At 48.5% G+C, this 18,478-nt stretch overlaps 2 protein-coding genes across 3 annotated transcripts in view; both read left to right on the top strand.

Annotated features, from left to right (window-relative positions):
* ZNF862 (zinc finger protein 862) overlaps positions 1 to 6,064 on the top strand; it is a 48,236-nt gene extending 42,172 nt beyond the window's left edge. The window contains exon 10 of the mRNA XM_049894540.1: positions 903 to 6,064. Coding sequence (XP_049750497.1) covers positions 903 to 1,165 — 263 coding nt within the window. The 3' untranslated portion in view covers positions 1,166 to 6,064. The remainder of the gene's footprint in view (positions 1 to 902) is intronic.
* Positions 6,065 to 10,282: 4,218 nt separating this feature from the next.
* ATP6V0E2 (ATPase H+ transporting V0 subunit e2) lies at positions 10,283 to 18,478 on the top strand. 2 transcript variants are annotated; one of them, XM_049894428.1, is made up of 4 exons: positions 10,283 to 10,869; positions 13,588 to 13,635; positions 15,654 to 15,778; positions 16,707 to 16,794. In XM_049894428.1, the coding sequence occupies exons 1-3, from the start codon at positions 10,514 to 10,516 to the stop codon at positions 15,745 to 15,747; spliced, it is 498 nt and encodes a 165-aa protein (XP_049750385.1). In that variant the 5' UTR covers positions 10,283 to 10,513; the 3' UTR covers positions 15,748 to 15,778; positions 16,707 to 16,794. The 2 variants fall into 2 exon arrangements, with proteins under 2 accessions (XP_049750385.1, XP_049750384.1); XM_049894427.1 differs by having other exon boundaries at positions 10,285 to 10,869; positions 15,654 to 15,722; positions 16,707 to 18,478.

The raw sequence follows: 18,478 nt of genomic DNA, 5'->3' as shown, positions 1-18,478 counted from the left end.
ACTAGACTGGAGGGGAACTTTGTAAGAGAGGACAAGTTACAGAAACACTGAAAACTGAAGAAAACATGAGCATTTATTGAGATTCCCCAGCCACTTCGTGTTTCCTGAACTGTGACAGAGCAGTGAGTTTTCTCTTTTGGTTCATTTATGTAGCTGGCCCCCTTCCTGTGGCTTCCAGCTGTACTTCACCTCTGAGTCTGTAGTCGTCAACAGTGGGTCTGGGTCTCGGGGCCAAGAGAGGCGCTGTGGGGAGTGAGGGGGCCCTGGAGCTAGAACAGGGCAGGGGGAGGAACAGTCTAGGTAGAGTGCAGAGAGGAGAAAAGGCAACAGCTGAGCTGGAGGTTCCGTGAGTCCATCACCAGGCGTTTGTCATGTGATCGTTCTCAGTGGCCCACCCTGTGGGGGGAGGAGAAGACGCTATCAGGTGTGCCCTTTTGCAGGTGGCTTTTTCATGGGGGTAGTGGGACTGGTATGTATGAAACGTAGAGAACTCCCCAGATTTTATGCAGTGAAACCCCCTTCTCAACCTCAACATTATTGACGTTGGGTCACTTCGTTCTTCGTGGTGGGGGCTGTCCTGTGCATTGTAGGATGTTGAGCAGCATCCTGACCTCTAGCCACGAGGTACCCCATAGATACCAGTAGCAGCTTCCCAGTGGTAATTAAAAGTGTCTCCATTGTCAAATGTCCCCTGGGGACAGAATCACTCCCCATCCCCTGCTGAGGACCACTGTTCTAGGGTGAAAAGGGGGACTAGATGGGGCTGCAGAGCACAGTCCTGGTCATGTCTCCAGTCTGTTTGACCAAATGTACCCTGGGGTAAGCTGGAAGTGGGAGGGCGGTTATCAGTTAATCTGTTTTCTCCTCTGTCTAATTGTGGATTTTCTCCCCTCCTGCCTGAGGTGCTGGGCTCAGAAATGAGAGGATGGGAGCACTTGGTATGGAGAAGTCTGTGACCCAGAAGACACCCGCTCAACCCTACAGGGAACCCACAGGGGTCCAGAAGGAGTACACGGTGGATTCACCCAGCAGGTTCACGCACCCCACGCGCAGGGAACCCGCGGGGGTCCTGAAGGAGTACATGGTGGGCTCCCTCAGCAGGCTCACATCCCCTACGCACAGCTGCGCCGATAGAGAGGGGCTCCTGCAGGAGCAGGAATGCTAGCGCTGCCTGGTAGAGGCTGCCCTGAGGTGGTGGCCATGGCGCCAGGCTTTCTGCAAAGAACCTTTGTTTGGATGTAGGCAGTGACAAGACCACATTCCAAAGAGGCACCACTGCCTACCCTAACCCTAACCCTAACCTGTCCAACACTTAAACTCGTAGAAAAGGCTCACACCGCTAGTTCACTTCTGAGGTGCTCCAGGAAATCATTCTATTGTGAATGATGTCACCCCCACATTCCTGAGGGGCTGATGGCTTAAAAGAGCAGCGCAGCCCCCTGGGTAGGTGGGAAGTGTCCAGGAGGCTCCTACAGCTCAAGTGGCACAGGGCAGGGCCGCTTGCCGGAGTGGAGGGCTATAGGCTCTGGAGTCCCCATTCTTGAACCTTATACCGGCTCCCATGGCAGAGTCAGGGAGCCTCAACTTCAGCTGGGAGATGCACAAAGAGTTTCCTGCCTCCTCTCAGGCTTTCCTTTCAGAATGAGAAATAAAGGCCCACTGAACTGAGCCTGAAGAAAGGTGCTCCTCCTGAGCTTCCAGATGGGGTGGGGGAAGCGCCCCTGGGGAGAAGCCAGGTGCTTCCTGAGCTGCATCCCACCGAGCCCTTCCCAGGAGTGTGCAGAACCAAGCGAGAGTTGGGAGGCTAGGATTCAGCCCAGTTCTGCTGCAGGCAGAGGTGCACTTGTGATTTCTCCCTCCCTCTTTGCTGTGCCTCGGTTTCCCTCTCCATGAAGTGGCAGCAGAGAATCCAAGTGCCTGCTGCCTCCCAGTCAGCCCTGGGTTGGATGAAGGATGTCAGACCCACACACTGTGCATCCTTGGCCTGAGCATCCAACCTTTCTGCTCAGCCTAAAGTACTGCACTTTTCCTTCTCCTTTAGGGAAACTGCACTGGGCAGGCTCAGTAAGGCTGCTCATTGGATGGAGGTAGTTTTATTTTAGGTCTGTCTTCCTCAACATGGATGGGGCCTCTTCTTTTTCATCTTTCTCCCGAGGAAGCACCTGCCTGTTGCTTGATTTTCATCAGCAGGCAGTGGTGCTGCGTCCTGACCTTTCTCGTTGCCCCTCTCAGAACAGGCAGGTCCCTTGTTCTGTGCTGCACACCCAGGTAGTCTGGCCACATAACCCACAGTCTATGAGGTGCTGGAGGCTTCCTGGGATATCATCACCAAGCATCCTGGGGTGACTGCAGACCCTGTTTCTGTCTCTCTACAGCCTCAGCACCTTCCATCTCCCATTATCTTCTTCAGTGTCTAGCCTGGAATTCCTCTCTCACTTTCTGCAACTCAACCTTGTGGAAATGCCTCCCTTTAGCCCTGTGGATCTGGAAGTATGAGGCTACCAGGTGCTCTCTGGAATAAGAGATCCATTAGCGTTCCCAGATGTGCAAGGTTCCCCCTCTAGTCCACAGCAGCTTCTATTGGGGAGTTCAGGAATTTGCCTTTGATCAGGGGCTGTGGGTGTGAGTTGAAATGGAAAAGAGAAAGGCCCTTTAAAGTGGGCGGTGTAGACCTGCCCAGCTATACCCAGAGGGTTTCAAATGGAAGTGGCTTCCTGGCCCTTCCCCATGGGGTTACCCAGAGCAAAAGGCTGGGTTTCTGTGAGGGAGATTCTGTACAGTGATCCAAGAGTGGAGGTAGGAGCCAGGTAAGGAGCAGCTTCCTCCCCTCAGAAAGCAGTATGTTGGGCTGGTGGCCTCTGTGGTCTCAGGAATGCATCCAGTGGCAGGCTTGGACCAGGGGACAGAAATGCCGTTTAGCTTAGGTGTTTGTCTTAAGTCTCTCGGGCATGGCTGCCCTGGTTTCTTTTTGATAGCTAAAGGCAAAGAGGGCTACTGATGTTTTATGGAAGGAAGGAGGAGGATTGAAACATTGCGAAAGCCTTTGGTAGAGACCGTTGCCCAGGCTTGCCTCTTTGTCTCCAGAGACTAGGGCTGGAAAAACCCTTGTTGGAGAGGGCTCCTGGTTTTGCCTCCCAGGAAGCAAGCCGAAATGGGAGTGGAAGGAGCCGGCACTTTCCCTTTGGCCAGAGTCCTAGCCATACTCCCTGTCACCTTTACAGCGTCTCTGTATATCCTGGCATTTCCCCCTTCATCCCCCATGATGGATGTCCACGGGGTCTGACACTATGAGTGATCAGCATTATGATTCGCAGTTTGATTTCAGTAGCCACAGAATCTTGAGATGAGGGCAGGAGTGAGGGGCCTTCTGTCCTGCCTAATGTCAGCAGAGAGTGTAACCATGCTCCAGAACGTTGCTGCGCTTAGCTGGGCCTGCAGAGGCTGTGTTCCTGCAGTGATGATTCCTAATTAGGCTAGTGTGGAGATGGGCCAGAGCCCTCCCTAGGGGTCTGCTCAGCCAAGGACACAGGGTGACTGACCCACCCCAGGGAGAGCTTCTCCCTCTGGCTTCAGATATGTGCAAATGAAGTTTAGAAACACCAAGTCTGAGTCTTCAACTTTTGGTGTCTAAATAAAGCCTCTGTCTTGTGAGTTCCATAAGCAGGAAGTAGGAAGGTAGAGACACTTCAAAGTATTCTCTCTTGTGACTATAAAATAATATCCTTTAACACATTAAGCTCCTTGCTGTTCTGTGAGAGATGACCAGGTGTTCATACACAGCTCCTACCCCCAGAAGGGAGGGGTGGTGTAGCCAGCCCTGCCTGATGGGATGTGTCTAAGAAGTCCACCTGCTTTGGGGGAAGGAGGGTGAGCAACCATTCCTGCAGCTGAACCTCTAGCTTTAACCCCATTTTGTAGACAAGTACTGGTTCAGCAAAGTCAAGACACTTGCCTAAGGCCATACAGCTGTTAAATGATGGAGCTCTTACCTGCCCAAGCTTTCCACTATACCACAGACACACACACTCAAATGCCCTAGGGCCAAGCAGGTAACATAAAGGAAGTGAAAAATGGAGTGCGTATCTTGCCTAAAGCCATTCATATTTTTTAAAAAATTTAAAGAGTGAAAAAGTACATATGAGACTGTGCACTGGCCAAACCAGTTGGACACTAAAAGGCTCACTGGCCCATGTGGCTGTGTTCTTGAGCTCCACACTCGGCAGTTTGGGACAGCTTTTCAGAGAATATCTCAGAGGCAGAGGGGCACTCTCAGAGGTAACTCTTGGACAGACTTTGTTTTCGCTGGTCTTGTGGTTTTTCAACTTGACAGAAGCCAGAGGAATTGTCTCTGACTTCACTACTTTGAGGTTTCCTAATAGCTTCCAGGATCATCTTCAGTCTTACTTCTGTTATCAGATTCTCTGAAAAGAATTCAGATGTTGGTCTAGCAATAGGGACATGTTCCTTTTATTCAGTATCAATCTCTCTCATCTCTACCCCCACGGATGGGGCACCAAGGGGAGCTCAGCAGATGTGACGCGGCCAGTCTGAGAATGTAGAAACTTCTGAGGTCCCAGAGCCCTCTGTCAGGACTTCTAGCTGACACCCTTCCTGCTTCCATTGCAACAGCTGCACAGGGGTGTCTTCTTTGGAGAGTCTGGGCTCTTTTGCTGCCACTTTAATAATTTCCTGCAGCCACTGCTACACAAGAATCTTCTAACGTAGGAAAGTCATGAAAAATGTCACCGTCCCTTATAAAAGGTAATGGACCAAGAAGTACCTGGCCCTTGCTCCTGACTGCCAAGTTCAGTGACCCAGGTTAAGCCTTTGCCTAAACTCATCTGTCATGAGGTCAACACAACAGATGCTCCATTGCATCCCTCCAAGCCAGAGAAGCCCAGCTGGCTTATATCATAAAGGCCATTCTGTGTCTCCCTCCCTATAGACAGAAAAGGCCTGGGCTTGTAAGGGTTTGTGAGACTGAACATGGCAGATTCTAAGATTTGTACTTTTAGATATGTGCCCCTGAAAGAGTAAACATGGGCTAACACAGCCCCCCTTTATAGCACTGCCCCAAATTCTTCCTTTCAGGTATAGCTTGTCTCGAGGTTTATAAGTGTTCCTGTGTTTCTCATGAGGCTGCTCAAAGGGAAAAACAAACTGCATACAAATTTGTAAGTGCTGAAGGATTGCAGATTGATAGATCAACTGAGCTGGGATGGGCTACTGAAGGCTCAATGAATGTCGCAAATTTTGAGAGGAATTTCTAGGAAGATGCGGCTTTAAGACTTACCCAGCTGGTGGGTTTTTTGTTTCATTTTGTTTGGTCTCTGATTGGGGGGACTGAGAATCCTTCATCTGGAGCGCTTGTTCCCTTTCAGATTTACAGACGCTCTCTGGTTTGGCAGCAAGACACACTTCATGGAGACAGACAACCTAGATAACCTTAAACTCACACACTGGGAGTGCGAATGGATCCCATGTCAGTCCTGAAATCTGATTTGCTCCACCCACCTGGGATGCTTTGGGCTCACCCTGTGTTGGGCAGTGGGAAGAAGTTGTAAACCTCAGGAGAGCTCAAGAAACAGATTGGGCCTGGGGAGAAGTAAGAGTAAAGATTACTTCAGGGCAACTTTGGGAGTGTCAGAAGCTAAATAAAGCAGTGCAGTCATCATACTTTCCCACTTTCCAGAGGCTCTTGAGGAAAAAACAGGCTCAACCAATTACAGGGCCTAGAAGGTCTAGGCCTCCCTGACGCACCCCCCCCCCCCATACCACCACAATAGGGGAATTCCCTTTCTAGGAATTCATTAGTTCCAAAATCAATGAAAAGATCACAGGCGTGACCAAAATAAAGGCCAATTCCCTAGGAGATGTCATGGAAATTCATCAATGATACCTCAAAGCAATCATGGGGGAGCCATTACAGTATGGTCAGTGACCAGTAAGAAGCAGAAATCACCAGGAAGAGGGGGACAGACACACAGCTAAGCCACTAGGCCACTCGGGGGTCTGATAGCAGTGCCTCTGCCACACATTAATGCTTCACAGAACAGTGTCAGCTTGGATGCAAGCCCCTGTGAGTAAGCTGGGAGTTTGCCGAAGACACTGGATTAGGACTGAGAGACTTTGGTCATGGTCTGGTGTTGTTATGTGAACTGTGTGGCCTTAGGTAAGCTATACACTTCTTGGCCTTAGTTTTGTCATATCTATATAAAGTGAATGGCCTACCTTGATAGCCTCCAAGGTCTCTCTCAGCTAGGTACAAACAAAAATTCTATGCAGTAAATATGTGGTACTGTGGAACTAAATTTTGGGAAGCTGTTTAATCAAGTGGATAGTTTACCTCTGGAAATGAAGTACCAGCACAAAGGGGCCCATATCATTGCTCTAGGGAACAGCTGGAACTCAGGGGCCCAGTGTATAAGACTCATTGCCTCCAGTGCTTAGAATAGGGGCTGGGTTATGGCTTTGATCCCCATATGAAACAAAGACTACCATAGGGGAGCAAGCAGATGACAATAGCCATCAAATGCAAAATAGGACAGAAATGAATCAAAGACTATTAAGGGAACAAAAAGTAGAAGCTGCAGGCACCTAAAATGAGCTGGCTATTTAAGTCAACCCCCATGCATCTGTCAGCTTGTCATACTGTGGGGGCTTGCATATTACTGTGATGCTGGAAACTATGCCATCAGTATTCAAATACCGGCAGGGTCACCCATGGCAGACACGTTTCAGCTGGGCTTCCAGACTAAGACTAGGGAGAAGGAGCCAGCAGTCTGCTTCTGAGAAGAAATAGCCAGTGACAACCTTATGAATAGCAGCGGAACATTGTCTGATACAGTGCCAGAAGACGAGCCCCTAAGGTTGGAAGGCACTCGAAAGATGAGTGGGGAAGAGCTGCTGCCTCAAAGTAGAGTCAACCTTAATGACGTGGATGGAGTCAAGCTTTCAGGACCTTCGTTTGCTGATGTGGCATGACTCAAAATGAGAACAGCCGCAAACATCCATTAATAATCAGAATATGGAATGTATGAAGTATGAATCTAGGAGAATTGGAAATCATCAAAAATTAAATGGAATGCATAAACATCGATATCCTAGGCATTAGTGAGCTGAAATGGAATGGTATTGGCCATTTTGAATTGGACAATTATATGGTCTACTAGGCCAGGAATGACAACATGAAGAGGAATGGCATTGCATTCATCATCAAGAAGAACATTTCAAGATCTATCCTGGAGTACAGTGCTGTCAGTGATAGGATAATGTCCATATGACAACAAGGAAGACCAGTTAATACAACTATTATTCAAAATTATGTAGCAACCACTAAAACCAAAGATGAAGAAATTGAAGATTTTTACCAACTTCTGCTGTCTGATCGAACATGCAATCAGGATGCAGTGATAATTACTGGTAATTGGAATGCAAGAAAGATGGAAACAAAGAAGAAGGCCTTGGTGATAGAAATGATGCCGGAGACCACATGGTAGAATTTTGCAAGACCAATGACTTCTTCATTGCAAATTCCTTTTTTCAACAGCATAAATGGTGACTGTACACATGGATCTTCCCAGATGGAATACACCAGGGATCAAATTGACCACATCTGTGGAAAGAGAGGATGGAAAAGCTTGATATCAGCCAGAACAAGGCCAGGGGCTGACTTTGGAATAGACCATCAGCTGCTTGTATGCCACTTCAAGTTGAAGCTGAAGAAAATTAGAACAAGTCCTCAAGAGCCAAAGTATGACCTTGAGTATATCCCACCTGAATTTAGAGACCATCTCAGAATAGATTTCGCATGTCGAACACTGATGACCCAAGATGAGACGAGTTGTGGAATGACATCAAGGACATCATACATGAAGAAAGCAAGAGGTCATTAAAAAGAAAAGAAAGACCAAAATAGATGACAGAAGAGACTCTGAAACTTGCTCTCGAACATTGAGTAGCTAAAGCAAAAGGAAGAAATGATAAAGTAAAAGAGCTGAATAGAAAATTTCAAAGGGCAGCTCTAGAAGACAAAGTAAAGTATTACAGTGACATGTGCAAAGACCTGGAGTTAGAAAACCAAAAGTGAAGAACATGCTCAGAGCTTCTCAAGCTGAAAGAACTGAAGAAAAAATTCAAGTGTTGAGTTGCAATACTGAAGGATTCTATGGGCAGAAATCTGAACAATTCAGGAAGCATCAAAAGAAGATGGAAGGAATACACAGAATCACTATAACAAAAAGAATTGGCCAATGTTCAACCATTTCAGGAGGTAGCATATGATCAGGAACCGACGGTACTGAAGGAAGAGGTCCAAGCTGCACTGAAGACACTGGTGAAAAACAAGGCTCCAGGAATTGATGGAATACCAGTTGAGATGTTTCAACGAACAGCTGTAGCACTGGAAGTGCTCACTCCTCTATGCCAAGAAATCTGGAAGACAAGCTACCTGGCCAACCGACTGGAAGAGACCTGTATTTATGCCTATTCCCTGGAAAGGTGATCCAACCAAATGCAGAAATTACTGAACAATATCATTAATATCACAAGTAAAATTTTGCTAAAGATCTTCAAAAGGGGCTGCAGCAGTACGTTAACAGAAAACTGCCAGAAATTCAACCTGGGCTTAGAAGAGAACGTGGAACCAGGGATATCATTGCTGAGGTCAGATGGGCCTTGGCTGAAAGCAGAGAATACCAGAAAGATGTTTACCTATGTTTATTGACTGTGCAAAGGCATTTGACTGTGTGGATCATAAGAAATTATGGATAACATTGTGAAGAATGGGAATTCCAGAGCACTTAATTGTGCTCATGAGGAACCTGTACATAGATCAAGAGGCAGTTGTTTGGACAGAACAAGGGAATACTGCATGGTTTAAATTCAGGAAAGGTGTGCGTCAGGGTTGTATCCTTTCACCATCCTTATTCAGTCTGTATGCTGAACAAATAATCCAAGAAGCTGGACTCCGAAGAACAGGGCATCAGGATTGGAGGAAGACTCATTAACAACCTGAGTCATGCAGATGACGCAGCCGTGCTTGCTGAAAGTGAAGAGGACTTGAAGCACCGATGAAGATCAAAGACTACAGCTGTCAGTGTGGATTACACCTCAACATAAAGAAAACAGAAATCCTCACAATGGGACCAATAAGCAACATCATGATAAATGGAAGAAAGATTGAAATTGTCAAGGATTTCATTTTACTTGGATGTACAATCAACACCCATGGAAGCAGCAGTCAAGAAATCAGATGATGCATTGCATTGGGCAAATCTGCTGCAAAAGACCTCTTTAAAATGTTGAAAAGCAAAGATTTCACCTTAAAGTCTAAGGTGCGCCAGATCTAAGCCATGATATTTTCCATTGCAGCATATACACGTGAAACCTGGACAATGAATAAGGAAGACAGAAGAATTGACACCTTTGAATTGTGATGTTGGTGAAAATACTGAATATTCCATGGACTGCCAAGAGAATGAACAAACCTGTCTTGGATGAAGTACAGCCAGAATACTCATTTAGAAGCAAGGAAGGCGAGACTATGTCTCACGTACTTTGGACATGTTATCGGGAGGGACCAGTCCCTGGAGAAGGACATCATGCTTGGTAAAGTAGAAGGTCAGCAGAAAAGAGGAAGACCCTCAATAAGATGGATTGACACAGTGGCTGCAACAATGGGCTCAAGAATAATGATTGTGAGGATGGCGCAGGACTGGGCAGTGTTTCGTTCTCTTGTACATAGGGGTCACTATGAGTGGGAAGCGACTGACAGCACATAACATTTAAGTCAAACACTGGCTTTAGTTCTGAGCTCCTGGCAGCTGAGGCAAAGAACACACCTTACTGTATATATGTATGTGTGTATATACGTGTGTGTGTATATATATATATATACATATATATATATACACCAAAAAACCAAACCTGTTGCCATCGTGTCGATTCCGACTCATAGTGACCCTATAGGACAGAGTAGAACTGCCCTATAGAGTTTCCAGGGAGCGCCTGGTGGGTTTGAACTGCCAGCCTTTTGGTTAGCAGCTGTAGCACTTAACCACTACGCCACCAGGGTTATATGTGTATGTATATATATATATATATATTTTTCTTCCTGAAACAAATTTCCAGGAAGTAGAACTTTTAGAAACACAGAGAGATGGACTTTCATGGAGATTTTTTTGAAGGACTCTGTGGACCAGTTTTACTGTATCCCATGGATGCAAAGTGTGCCCTTATCCTAGGCCAGTGTTCACGAAAGTGCACAATCTTGATGAGAATCCTAACCATTTTTTACAATCCTGCTAAAAATTCACAGCTAGTCTTCTCTTCACCCTCTGAATTCTCATAGCAGGCACTGACTATCTTTAGTGGCCTTTTTGGGCCTTTAACCTAGACTGGGCAACGTTGTGGTTTTAGCAGAATATCTCAACTAGATGAGCAAGTCCTAGAAGGCTAAAACTGTACTTTATACCTGAAATCTTTGTGTATCATCCACTCCCTCCTAACTTGCATGAATGTTAAAAAGATAAGGAGGTCTCCGCCCGAGAAGGGCAGTGAAGTTCCTGCTTTGGCAGTAGGTCAGGACAGGTACGTTTCTTGGTGCACCACCTCGGAGCCGCTGCCCTTCCCGCCGTACGCAGCCGCCAAAGCTGGCGCGTGCGCGTGCTCGTGCTCGGGGCACTGCTGCGCAGACGCAATGCGCAAACGCCCCGTTCCCGCGCACCGGGAGGCTGGTTGTCAGCTGCTTGCGTCCCCGCCGATCATGACGGCGCACTCCTTCGCCCTTCCAGTTATCGTCTTCACCACGTTCTGGGGCCTCATCGGCATTGCCGGGCCCTGGTTCGTGCCGAAAGGACCTAACCGCGGGTAAGAAAGGCAATGCCGGGGCTCCCTACCGGATCTCTCCGCCCCGTGCATGCTGTTCGCTCCCGGCCCGGGGAGCGGCTCTGACCGCGCGGCGCGACCCCGGCCCGGGGAGCGGCTCTGACCGCGCGGCGCGACCCCGGCCCGGGGAGCGGCTCTGACCGCGCGGCGCGACCCCGGCCCGGGGAGCGGCTCTGACCGAGCGGCGCGCGCTCCCGCGTCCACCTCTGGCTGCACAGGGTGTCAGGCGCCGACATCCTTTTCCGAAGACTTTGTACAGGTGCCTGTTGTGAGTTCAGCCCGGGAACAGGCAGAAAGTCTGCGTGAAAGGGCAGATAAGGGTCCTACTCCAGAAGGGCGAAGCCCAGAGTGACACTGGGAATCAGTTAAGTGTCACCTTCACGCACTATTCCCTCCCCAGCCAGTAGAGGGATGGTTTCTCCTATCCTGTCTAGCTCTGTGGCTTTGAGCAAATGTTAACCCTTTCAAGACACAGTTTCTTCGTAGGTAAAATGGGAATGACAGTAATACTTGCCTTGTTAGGCTGCTGTGGGGATTACAGGAAATAATGTACATAAAACATTTAATAGTGCATGGCACGTATTAGGTATTTAATATCTTTTAGTTGGTCTCATTGGCAGATTTCTGTACCCATTATACCACTCTCCAATTTCTGCTTTATGTTATCCTCTGTTAGAAAGCACTCTCACTGCCTTGACTACAAGTTCTCTGCAGTCAGAGACTGTCTTTTTCACTGCTGTTGTACCCCTGGGCCAGCACAGGACTGGCCCAAGGTGCTTAGTAACGTTGACAGAATAGATAAAGGGTTCATTTCTCTGGCACTGACTTGAAGTGCTTTACATCAGAGGTCATAGCTGGTTTGGATTCAGTTTAGCTTTGATTGGACACTGCTTGGACATATGGGCATCGCCTCTGTTCTCTCTTTTTTTTTTTTTTAATTGAACTTTAGATGAAGGTTTACAGAACAAACTAGTTTCTCATCAAACAGCACACACATTGTTGTATGACATGTCAACACTCTCCCTTCTTAATCCTGGGTTCCCTATTACCAGCTTTTCTGTTCTCTCCTGCCTTCCAGTCCCTGCCCCAGGGCTGGTATGCCCCTTTAGCCTTGTTTTGTTCCATGGGCCTGTTCAATCTTTGGCTGAAGGGTGAACCGCAGGAGTGGCCTCATTACTGAGCTGAAAGGGTGTCCAGGGGCCATACTCTCAGGGTTTCTCCAGTCTTGTCAGGTCAGCAAATCTGGTCTTTTTGAGTTAGAATTTTGTTCTACGTTCTTCTCCAGCTCTGTCCAGGACCCTCTATTGTGATCCCTGTCAGAGCAGTCAGTGGTGGTAGCCCAGCACCATCTAGTTGTACTGGACTCAGTCTGGTGGAGGCTGTGGTAGATGTGGTCCATTAGTCCTTTGGACTTATCTTTCCCTTATGTCTTTAGTTTCCTTCATTATTCGTTGCTCCCAAAGGGGTGGGACCGGTGGAGTATCCTAGATGGCGGCTCACAGGCTTTTAAGACCCCAGATGCTACTCACCAAAGTAGAATGTAGAACATATTCTTTATAAACTTTCTTATACTGGTTGAACTAGATGTTCACTGAGACCATGGTCCCCACAGCCCTCAGCCAAGCAATTCGGTCCCTCAGGGAGTTTGGATTTATCTCTGGAGCTTCCATGGCCTTGCCTTGTACAGGTTTTGCTGGCTTCCCCAGTATTGTGTACTGTCTTACCCTTCACCAAAGTTTCCACTTTGTCTTTTAAGTGTTTTTCCATCCCCACCCCGTCTCCGTCGTAACCATCAAATATTGTTTCTTTTTGTATGTAAACCGTTTCTTGAATTTTTACAGTGGTGGTCTCTTAAAATATTTGTCTTTTTGTGACTGACTGACTTTACTCAGCATAATGTTCTTCAGATGCATCCACGTTATGAGATGCTTCACAGATTCATCGTTGTTCTTCAGCGTTGCGTGATACTCCATTGTGTGCGTGTACCACGGTTTGTTTAACCATTCTTCTGTTGATGGGCATCTAGGCTATTTCCATCTTTTGCTATTGTGAGCAATGCTGCAGTGAACGTGCGTGTACGTATATCTATTCATTTGATGGCTCTTATTTCTGTAGGATATATTCTTAGGGCCTCTGTTCCTAAAGATGTGCAGACTTCTGGGTCCCACAGCTTCACTCTGTAAACCATTTGAGTGTGTCCCCTCTCCTGTATGTCTTGGTAAGATTTTTTTTTCACTCTCATTGATGTCTCCCCCAGTTCCATTTTAAGTTTATTATAGCTCGTTTTGCAGCAAAGATGGCTCATAATCTCCTTGCTTCTTGCCCTACATATGGTCTTTTGCTTTGCTTCTCCCCCAATGAATTTTGAATTCCAGAGATCACTCTGCGGTGGGTTGCCACAAACACAGCTCTGTGCAGTGTCTTTCCTCAACATCTCTGCATTAAGATGGGAAATACTAGGGCAGAAGCATTCCTAACTTGGATTTGGTCAAGTTTGGCCTCTCCACTATGTGTTACTTAGAGTTTTTGTTTTTATTTTCCGTCTTGGAGTTCTTACACTGAGTGAAACTCAGTTCCCTGTACAAGTAGCATCCAGAAGGCAATGGGAAAGGGGCTCACACGGGAAGGCTTTCTCTGCCCCAGAGTCTCCTGAGGGCTCTGGCTGTGTCCGTCCTGACCTGACCCCCTCTTCTGTTGCAGAGTGATCATCACCGTGCTGGTGACCACTGCTGTCTGCTGTTACCTCTTGTAAGTATACCTCCCCATCTCTAAGTCAGTGGCCTGCATTGTTCTCCCTTCTTCCCCCTCCATCCTAGCCTGCTCTCCCCTCTGTCCTGGTAGTGAGCTCCCCTTGAAAGGTTGACCATCGAGCATAGATGTGCAGGCAGAGTGGAATGGCGAAGAAAGGATGGACCAGACACCGTGGACTCCAAGTTCTGGTTCTGGCTCTCCTGTGAGTGTGTGACTTGGACACACTTTGCAACTTCCGTAGGCTGCCGTTTCTCACCTGTGAAACGAGTGAGTGCGTATCCTGGGGGTACAGAAAAACTGTCCATGTGTGAGTATAAGGGAATCAGTCTCCAGGTTCTCAGTACCCATATATCTTCTTTACGGACATTTCTGAGACCCATTCACAGTAGCCCTTGCCCCCTTTACCAAAGGAAAGTACCTGCCATCCATTTCCACTCACTGCGTTGGGCTGGTCCATGGTTACAATTATCCCGGCTGCAAAGGCCAAGGCTAAGTCCAGGTTTTGGTTTTGGGGGAGGCCTCGCTTATGGTTAATCAAGCCACTTAAACATTGTTTTTATGGGTTATGCTTGGCATTGGGGGGATGTCCTGAATTCAGAACAATGAAAGCAGAACAGATAAAGTGATGGCATGCTGATTCCTTAAGAGAGAACAGACTTCTTTAGAGATGACTGGAATGTTTCTCAGCACAGCCAAATTTTTCAAAATATATAGGATAAAACCAATGTTTGAAAAAAGTGACTTATTTCAGATTTGGCAGATTTAGTTAAAACCCATTTTATTAGGTCATGTCATGACTTATTTTTCTTATTTTATCTATTAATGTTTAGTATTTCCTACTTCTTGTTAACAAAAAAGAAACTTATTTGAAAGAGTGATGATTCGTAGATGTTAAGTACATGGGGATATGTGGTTTTTCAAAATTGTTTGGGCGGTACATGTGCAGAAAGGAACACAGCCACTGCACAGAGCGTCTCCAAGGCCTGTTCCGTAGTGCTGTTTCCCAGTCTTCAGGGCTTGGCGTCGTGTTCTCATTTGTCCCAGGAAGGGCCTCAGAGGGCTGGAACTCAGTGGTTCAGAGACCAGGTTATTGAGAATGACGATTGGGATCGTGGGGGATACCAAATGTTCCCATGATGTAGGGATAATTACAAACAATCAACAAATGAGAAGTGAAAAGCATGCTGCACATTTTAAGCTCATACCTCAAAACTAAAGCACAGAATGCAAACCTGGGGATAACAACAGTGATGCAAAGCAAATAACTTCATGGCTCTTGGGGTATCAGGCACTCCACTGGCTCCTGTGGGGATTCAGGTGAAAGCTTGGCTTCTTTACTCCAAACGCAGAGCTAGAGTGTCACCAACATGCTCGTGTGAGGCACTGGGAACTGTTTTCAGTCATGAACTTCCAGAGATTCTTTTGGGGCCAACAGCTGCGGGACAAATGAAGTCAGGAGTGTTTGTCATGAATTCTGGGGTCAGACATTTGCCAGGTCTGCTTACTGGGGGTAGGAGTTACACCACTTGCTTGAGGGACAGATAGTTCAGACTAGGCCTGGGGCAGTGGCTCTTGGTCATCAGCTCTCATGTCTCTGGATTGTTCTTTCATTTTCCTCTTAAAAGGGGTGATTCTGACTCACCTCCCTCCAGACCAGCCCTTGTCCTGCTCCCGGGTGGCGTGGATCATGGAAAAGCCCAGACAGACATATGAGGGAGCGCATAAACAGCTCAGAATCCCTCCCAAAGCATCCCTGGCAGTGCAGACTTAGCTCTTCCAAACCCCAGGGTCCATCCCAACTCAGGAATCTGACAAATGTGCAAAAAAGTCAAATTACACCAAAACACACTAGCCCCAGGCTGGCCCCATGGAGCTGCAGAGCATGGCTCTCTGTGACCCTGATCTGGCAGGTCGGTCCCATCCTCCCTGGGTGGGAAGACCGACAAAGGCCTGCTCTGGGGCTCAGGGCAAGTTCCTTCTGTCCCAGCCTTACCCTCACTTTGCTGTCCTCGCAGCTGGCTCATTGCCATCCTGGCTCAGCTGAACCCCCTGTTCGGCCCCCAGCTGAAGAACGAGACCATCTGGTATGTGCGCTTTCTGTGGGAGTGACTGCTGTGGCCCCAGGTATGGAAGGACGCAGGTATGGAAGGAGGCAGGCAGCCTTAGCCACAGGAGGCCTCTGGGGGTGGAGAAGTTACCAGGCAGGGCCCATGGTGGAATTGCTCTTGTGGTTTCAGGCCATCACTTATTTATCTGACACAAAACCCTTGCTGCCTGCCTGCCTCCTGGCACTGTGCTGGACCCTCGGGATGTCCCTGTCCTCACACTGCTTCATCCTGGGGGCAGGAGGGTAACTTTGATTAAGTCATCTCATAGATGTGTAATGAGAGCCATGGCAGGGCCTGGTCCTGGTCACCAGGGAGGTTTATGAGGCAGCAATGACCCGAGGACACAGCTGGCCAAGGGGACGGGGTGGGGAGAAGTGAATGAGAAGGTTGCTGCGTCCTCCAGGCTGGCAGAGCTGGAGAGGGCCGGCAGGGCAGCTGAGAGTCCCAGGGTGCTGGAGCTGCTGGGCCCTGTCAGCCCTGCTTTGAAGGCTAGACTTGCTGTGGGGGCCATAGAGACCTGTAAAGGGCTAACCCAGAGAGGTGGGGTCCATCTGTATCTTTAAAAGACCCCTTTAGTGTCTCCTTCCATCTGTCTGTAGAGCTGGGGAGGGCTCAGAAGCAGCCAATGCCAGGAGGCCGACAGGGAGAGGGAAGGGATAGGCAAGATGAGGAAGAAGGGAAGGTGGGCGGTGCCTCACAGAGTACAGCTGGGTATCTTGAGCCATGGCCCCCTCAGGCACTTCCAGGCTCAGCCTTGGGGTGGGTGTCACAGAATCTGTAGGTTGGGTCACAGGAGGCATGAGACACGGATCTGGACAGAGGATATGGGAGGGGGGCAGAGTGACCCAGGGCAGACGCAGGTCGTTGAGGCTGCTTTGAGAGGGAACCAGGGGGTGCCCAGGGTGGGGCAGGGGTAGCCCAACAACGAGGAGTTGATCCTTCATATGATGCACTTTTTAGGTTCCTCTGTTCTCTGGACGGCCCTGGAGCGACTGTCCCTGATGACCCCTCATCCTCAGCCCTCGCCCCCCACACTGTGTCCCCCGGTGCTCCTGCTGCCTCCTAGACAGGACCATCTTCCCGGCAGTCTAGGTCCTGGGGGAGGTGCCAGGGAAAGCCCTGAGGTTGGAGTCAGGCTGGAGCAGGGACTGAACAGCCCTAAAATTCCCCTGTTCCAGAATTTTCTTCCCTCCCCTGTAAGTCCCAGCCCAGCCCCAGGAAGGACCTGATTCCAGCAAGCCTGTTGGAGAAGGAACCCGGGTTAGGTCACAGAGAAAGCCCTGGGTGGGGACTCAGGGGACCCGGGTGACTGTCCTGGCTTTGCCATCGTACGGCTGTGTGACCCCAGGTAAGCGTCTTCCCCTCTGTGGATCTCTTGTACTCAAAATGGAAGGGCTGTATCAGACTATGTCAGAGGCCTTCTACTTCTCTGGCACAGGGTGGTTCTTTAATTTTCTGACACATTTAGATGTGAAATTTCTGAAAATGTTTGAAGTAACGGGATAAATTTCACACACAAAAAACAACATAGTAGTTGAGTCAAAATAGAAGTCTGTATACTTAGCATCCCTTATAGTTACAAAGCCACTTAAGTTGACTTTTTCAGAAAAGTTTTATTCTCTCAGAATATTCTTTTCTGCTTTCCTTCCCTGCCTTGGTCTCCCCTTCCCCATTTGCAGAGGCAGTCTGTCTGTCAGTCTGTAAGCACACGGGAGTCCCTAGGACGCTGGGGTTAAGCTTCACCTAGGCTGGGGTGAGTAGCAGGTTTTAGAGTCTGCGATGAGGGAAGTGGATTGTACCCCAGGCACTGGGTCCACCCTGGGTGATGAGGCCACGCTAGGCCTATGCCCCCATTGAGGATGTGGCTCAGTGTTAGGAGATGGTGAGGGTGAAAGTGAGGCCTCTAGCCTGACAGAGGTTGCAAAGTGGAAGGCACAGGTGTCAGTACTACAGGGGACCTGGGACCTGTGCCCTTGCACCTCAAAGGATCACAGTGAGGCTGAACCTAAATTAGACACTTGCAGAGGTCTCAGAGCTTGCCAGGACAGGATGAGGCTCACGCTGTGTTGCCTGATTCCCAGGCTAGGGTCTTTCCACTTTGTGGTGTTTCTTCTCTGGAGGGAAGAAAAGCCAACCTTGCCTATTTATGGACTTCATTTGACTGGCATTCATTACTTCCTGGGAGTGGCATCATTTTGGAAAGGCTGTAGAATATGATGAATCTCACCCAGACTTCTTGGTGCTGGCCTTGGCCAGTTCCCCAGAGCTCGGGTTGTAACCTCCCGTTAACATCCCACCCACAGACCCCCTTTTCATACGCCTTTCCTGCATGGAGTGGAGGATGCTGAGAGTCTGAACTGTACTGAAAAACCCAATTTACGTTTAGTGAATAATGCATGGTGGGAAATTATTGTGTTTGGTGCAATGTCCTGGCTCCCGGCCACCAGATTTCCATTTCTTTAGTGGTTTGGTTTTGGGGCAGCAAAGGGATCTGATGCCCATACTTGGAGCTGCAGCTCTGGGACACAGACACGAGAACGACATTCTCCCAAGATGTGGAGGAAAGTACGGGCTCCTGCGCACTGCCTCAGTTGTCAGCAGAACTGAGTCCTGGGAGGAGGAGCTATGCATGTGGAACCCTAACCACTGCCCCTCTGTGGCCTAGATTGTAGAGCATGAGTCCTGTTGCAGGGAAGCGTGTGGCTGTGCAATAAACCAGGTCTCCAACCTTG

This window comes from Elephas maximus, chromosome 8 (genome assembly GCF_024166365.1).
Source record: "Elephas maximus indicus isolate mEleMax1 chromosome 8, mEleMax1 primary haplotype, whole genome shotgun sequence".
NCBI classification, from domain to species: Eukaryota; Metazoa; Chordata; class Mammalia; order Proboscidea; family Elephantidae; genus Elephas; species Elephas maximus.
This window is presented reverse-complemented; position numbering and strand designations above follow the sequence as displayed.

Coding starts and splice junctions, on each gene's coding strand:
- ATP6V0E2 (XM_049894427.1), top strand. CDS start 10,514: ATGAATGTTAAAAAGATAAGGAGGTCTCCGCCCGAGAAGGGCAGTGAA. Junction 10,870..13,587: donor CCGAAAGGACCTAACCGCGG/GTAAGAAAGGCA, acceptor CTTCTGTTGCAG/AGTGATCATCACCGTGCTGG. Junction 13,636..15,653: donor GCTGTCTGCTGTTACCTCTT/GTAAGTATACCT, acceptor CTGTCCTCGCAG/CTGGCTCATTGCCATCCTGG.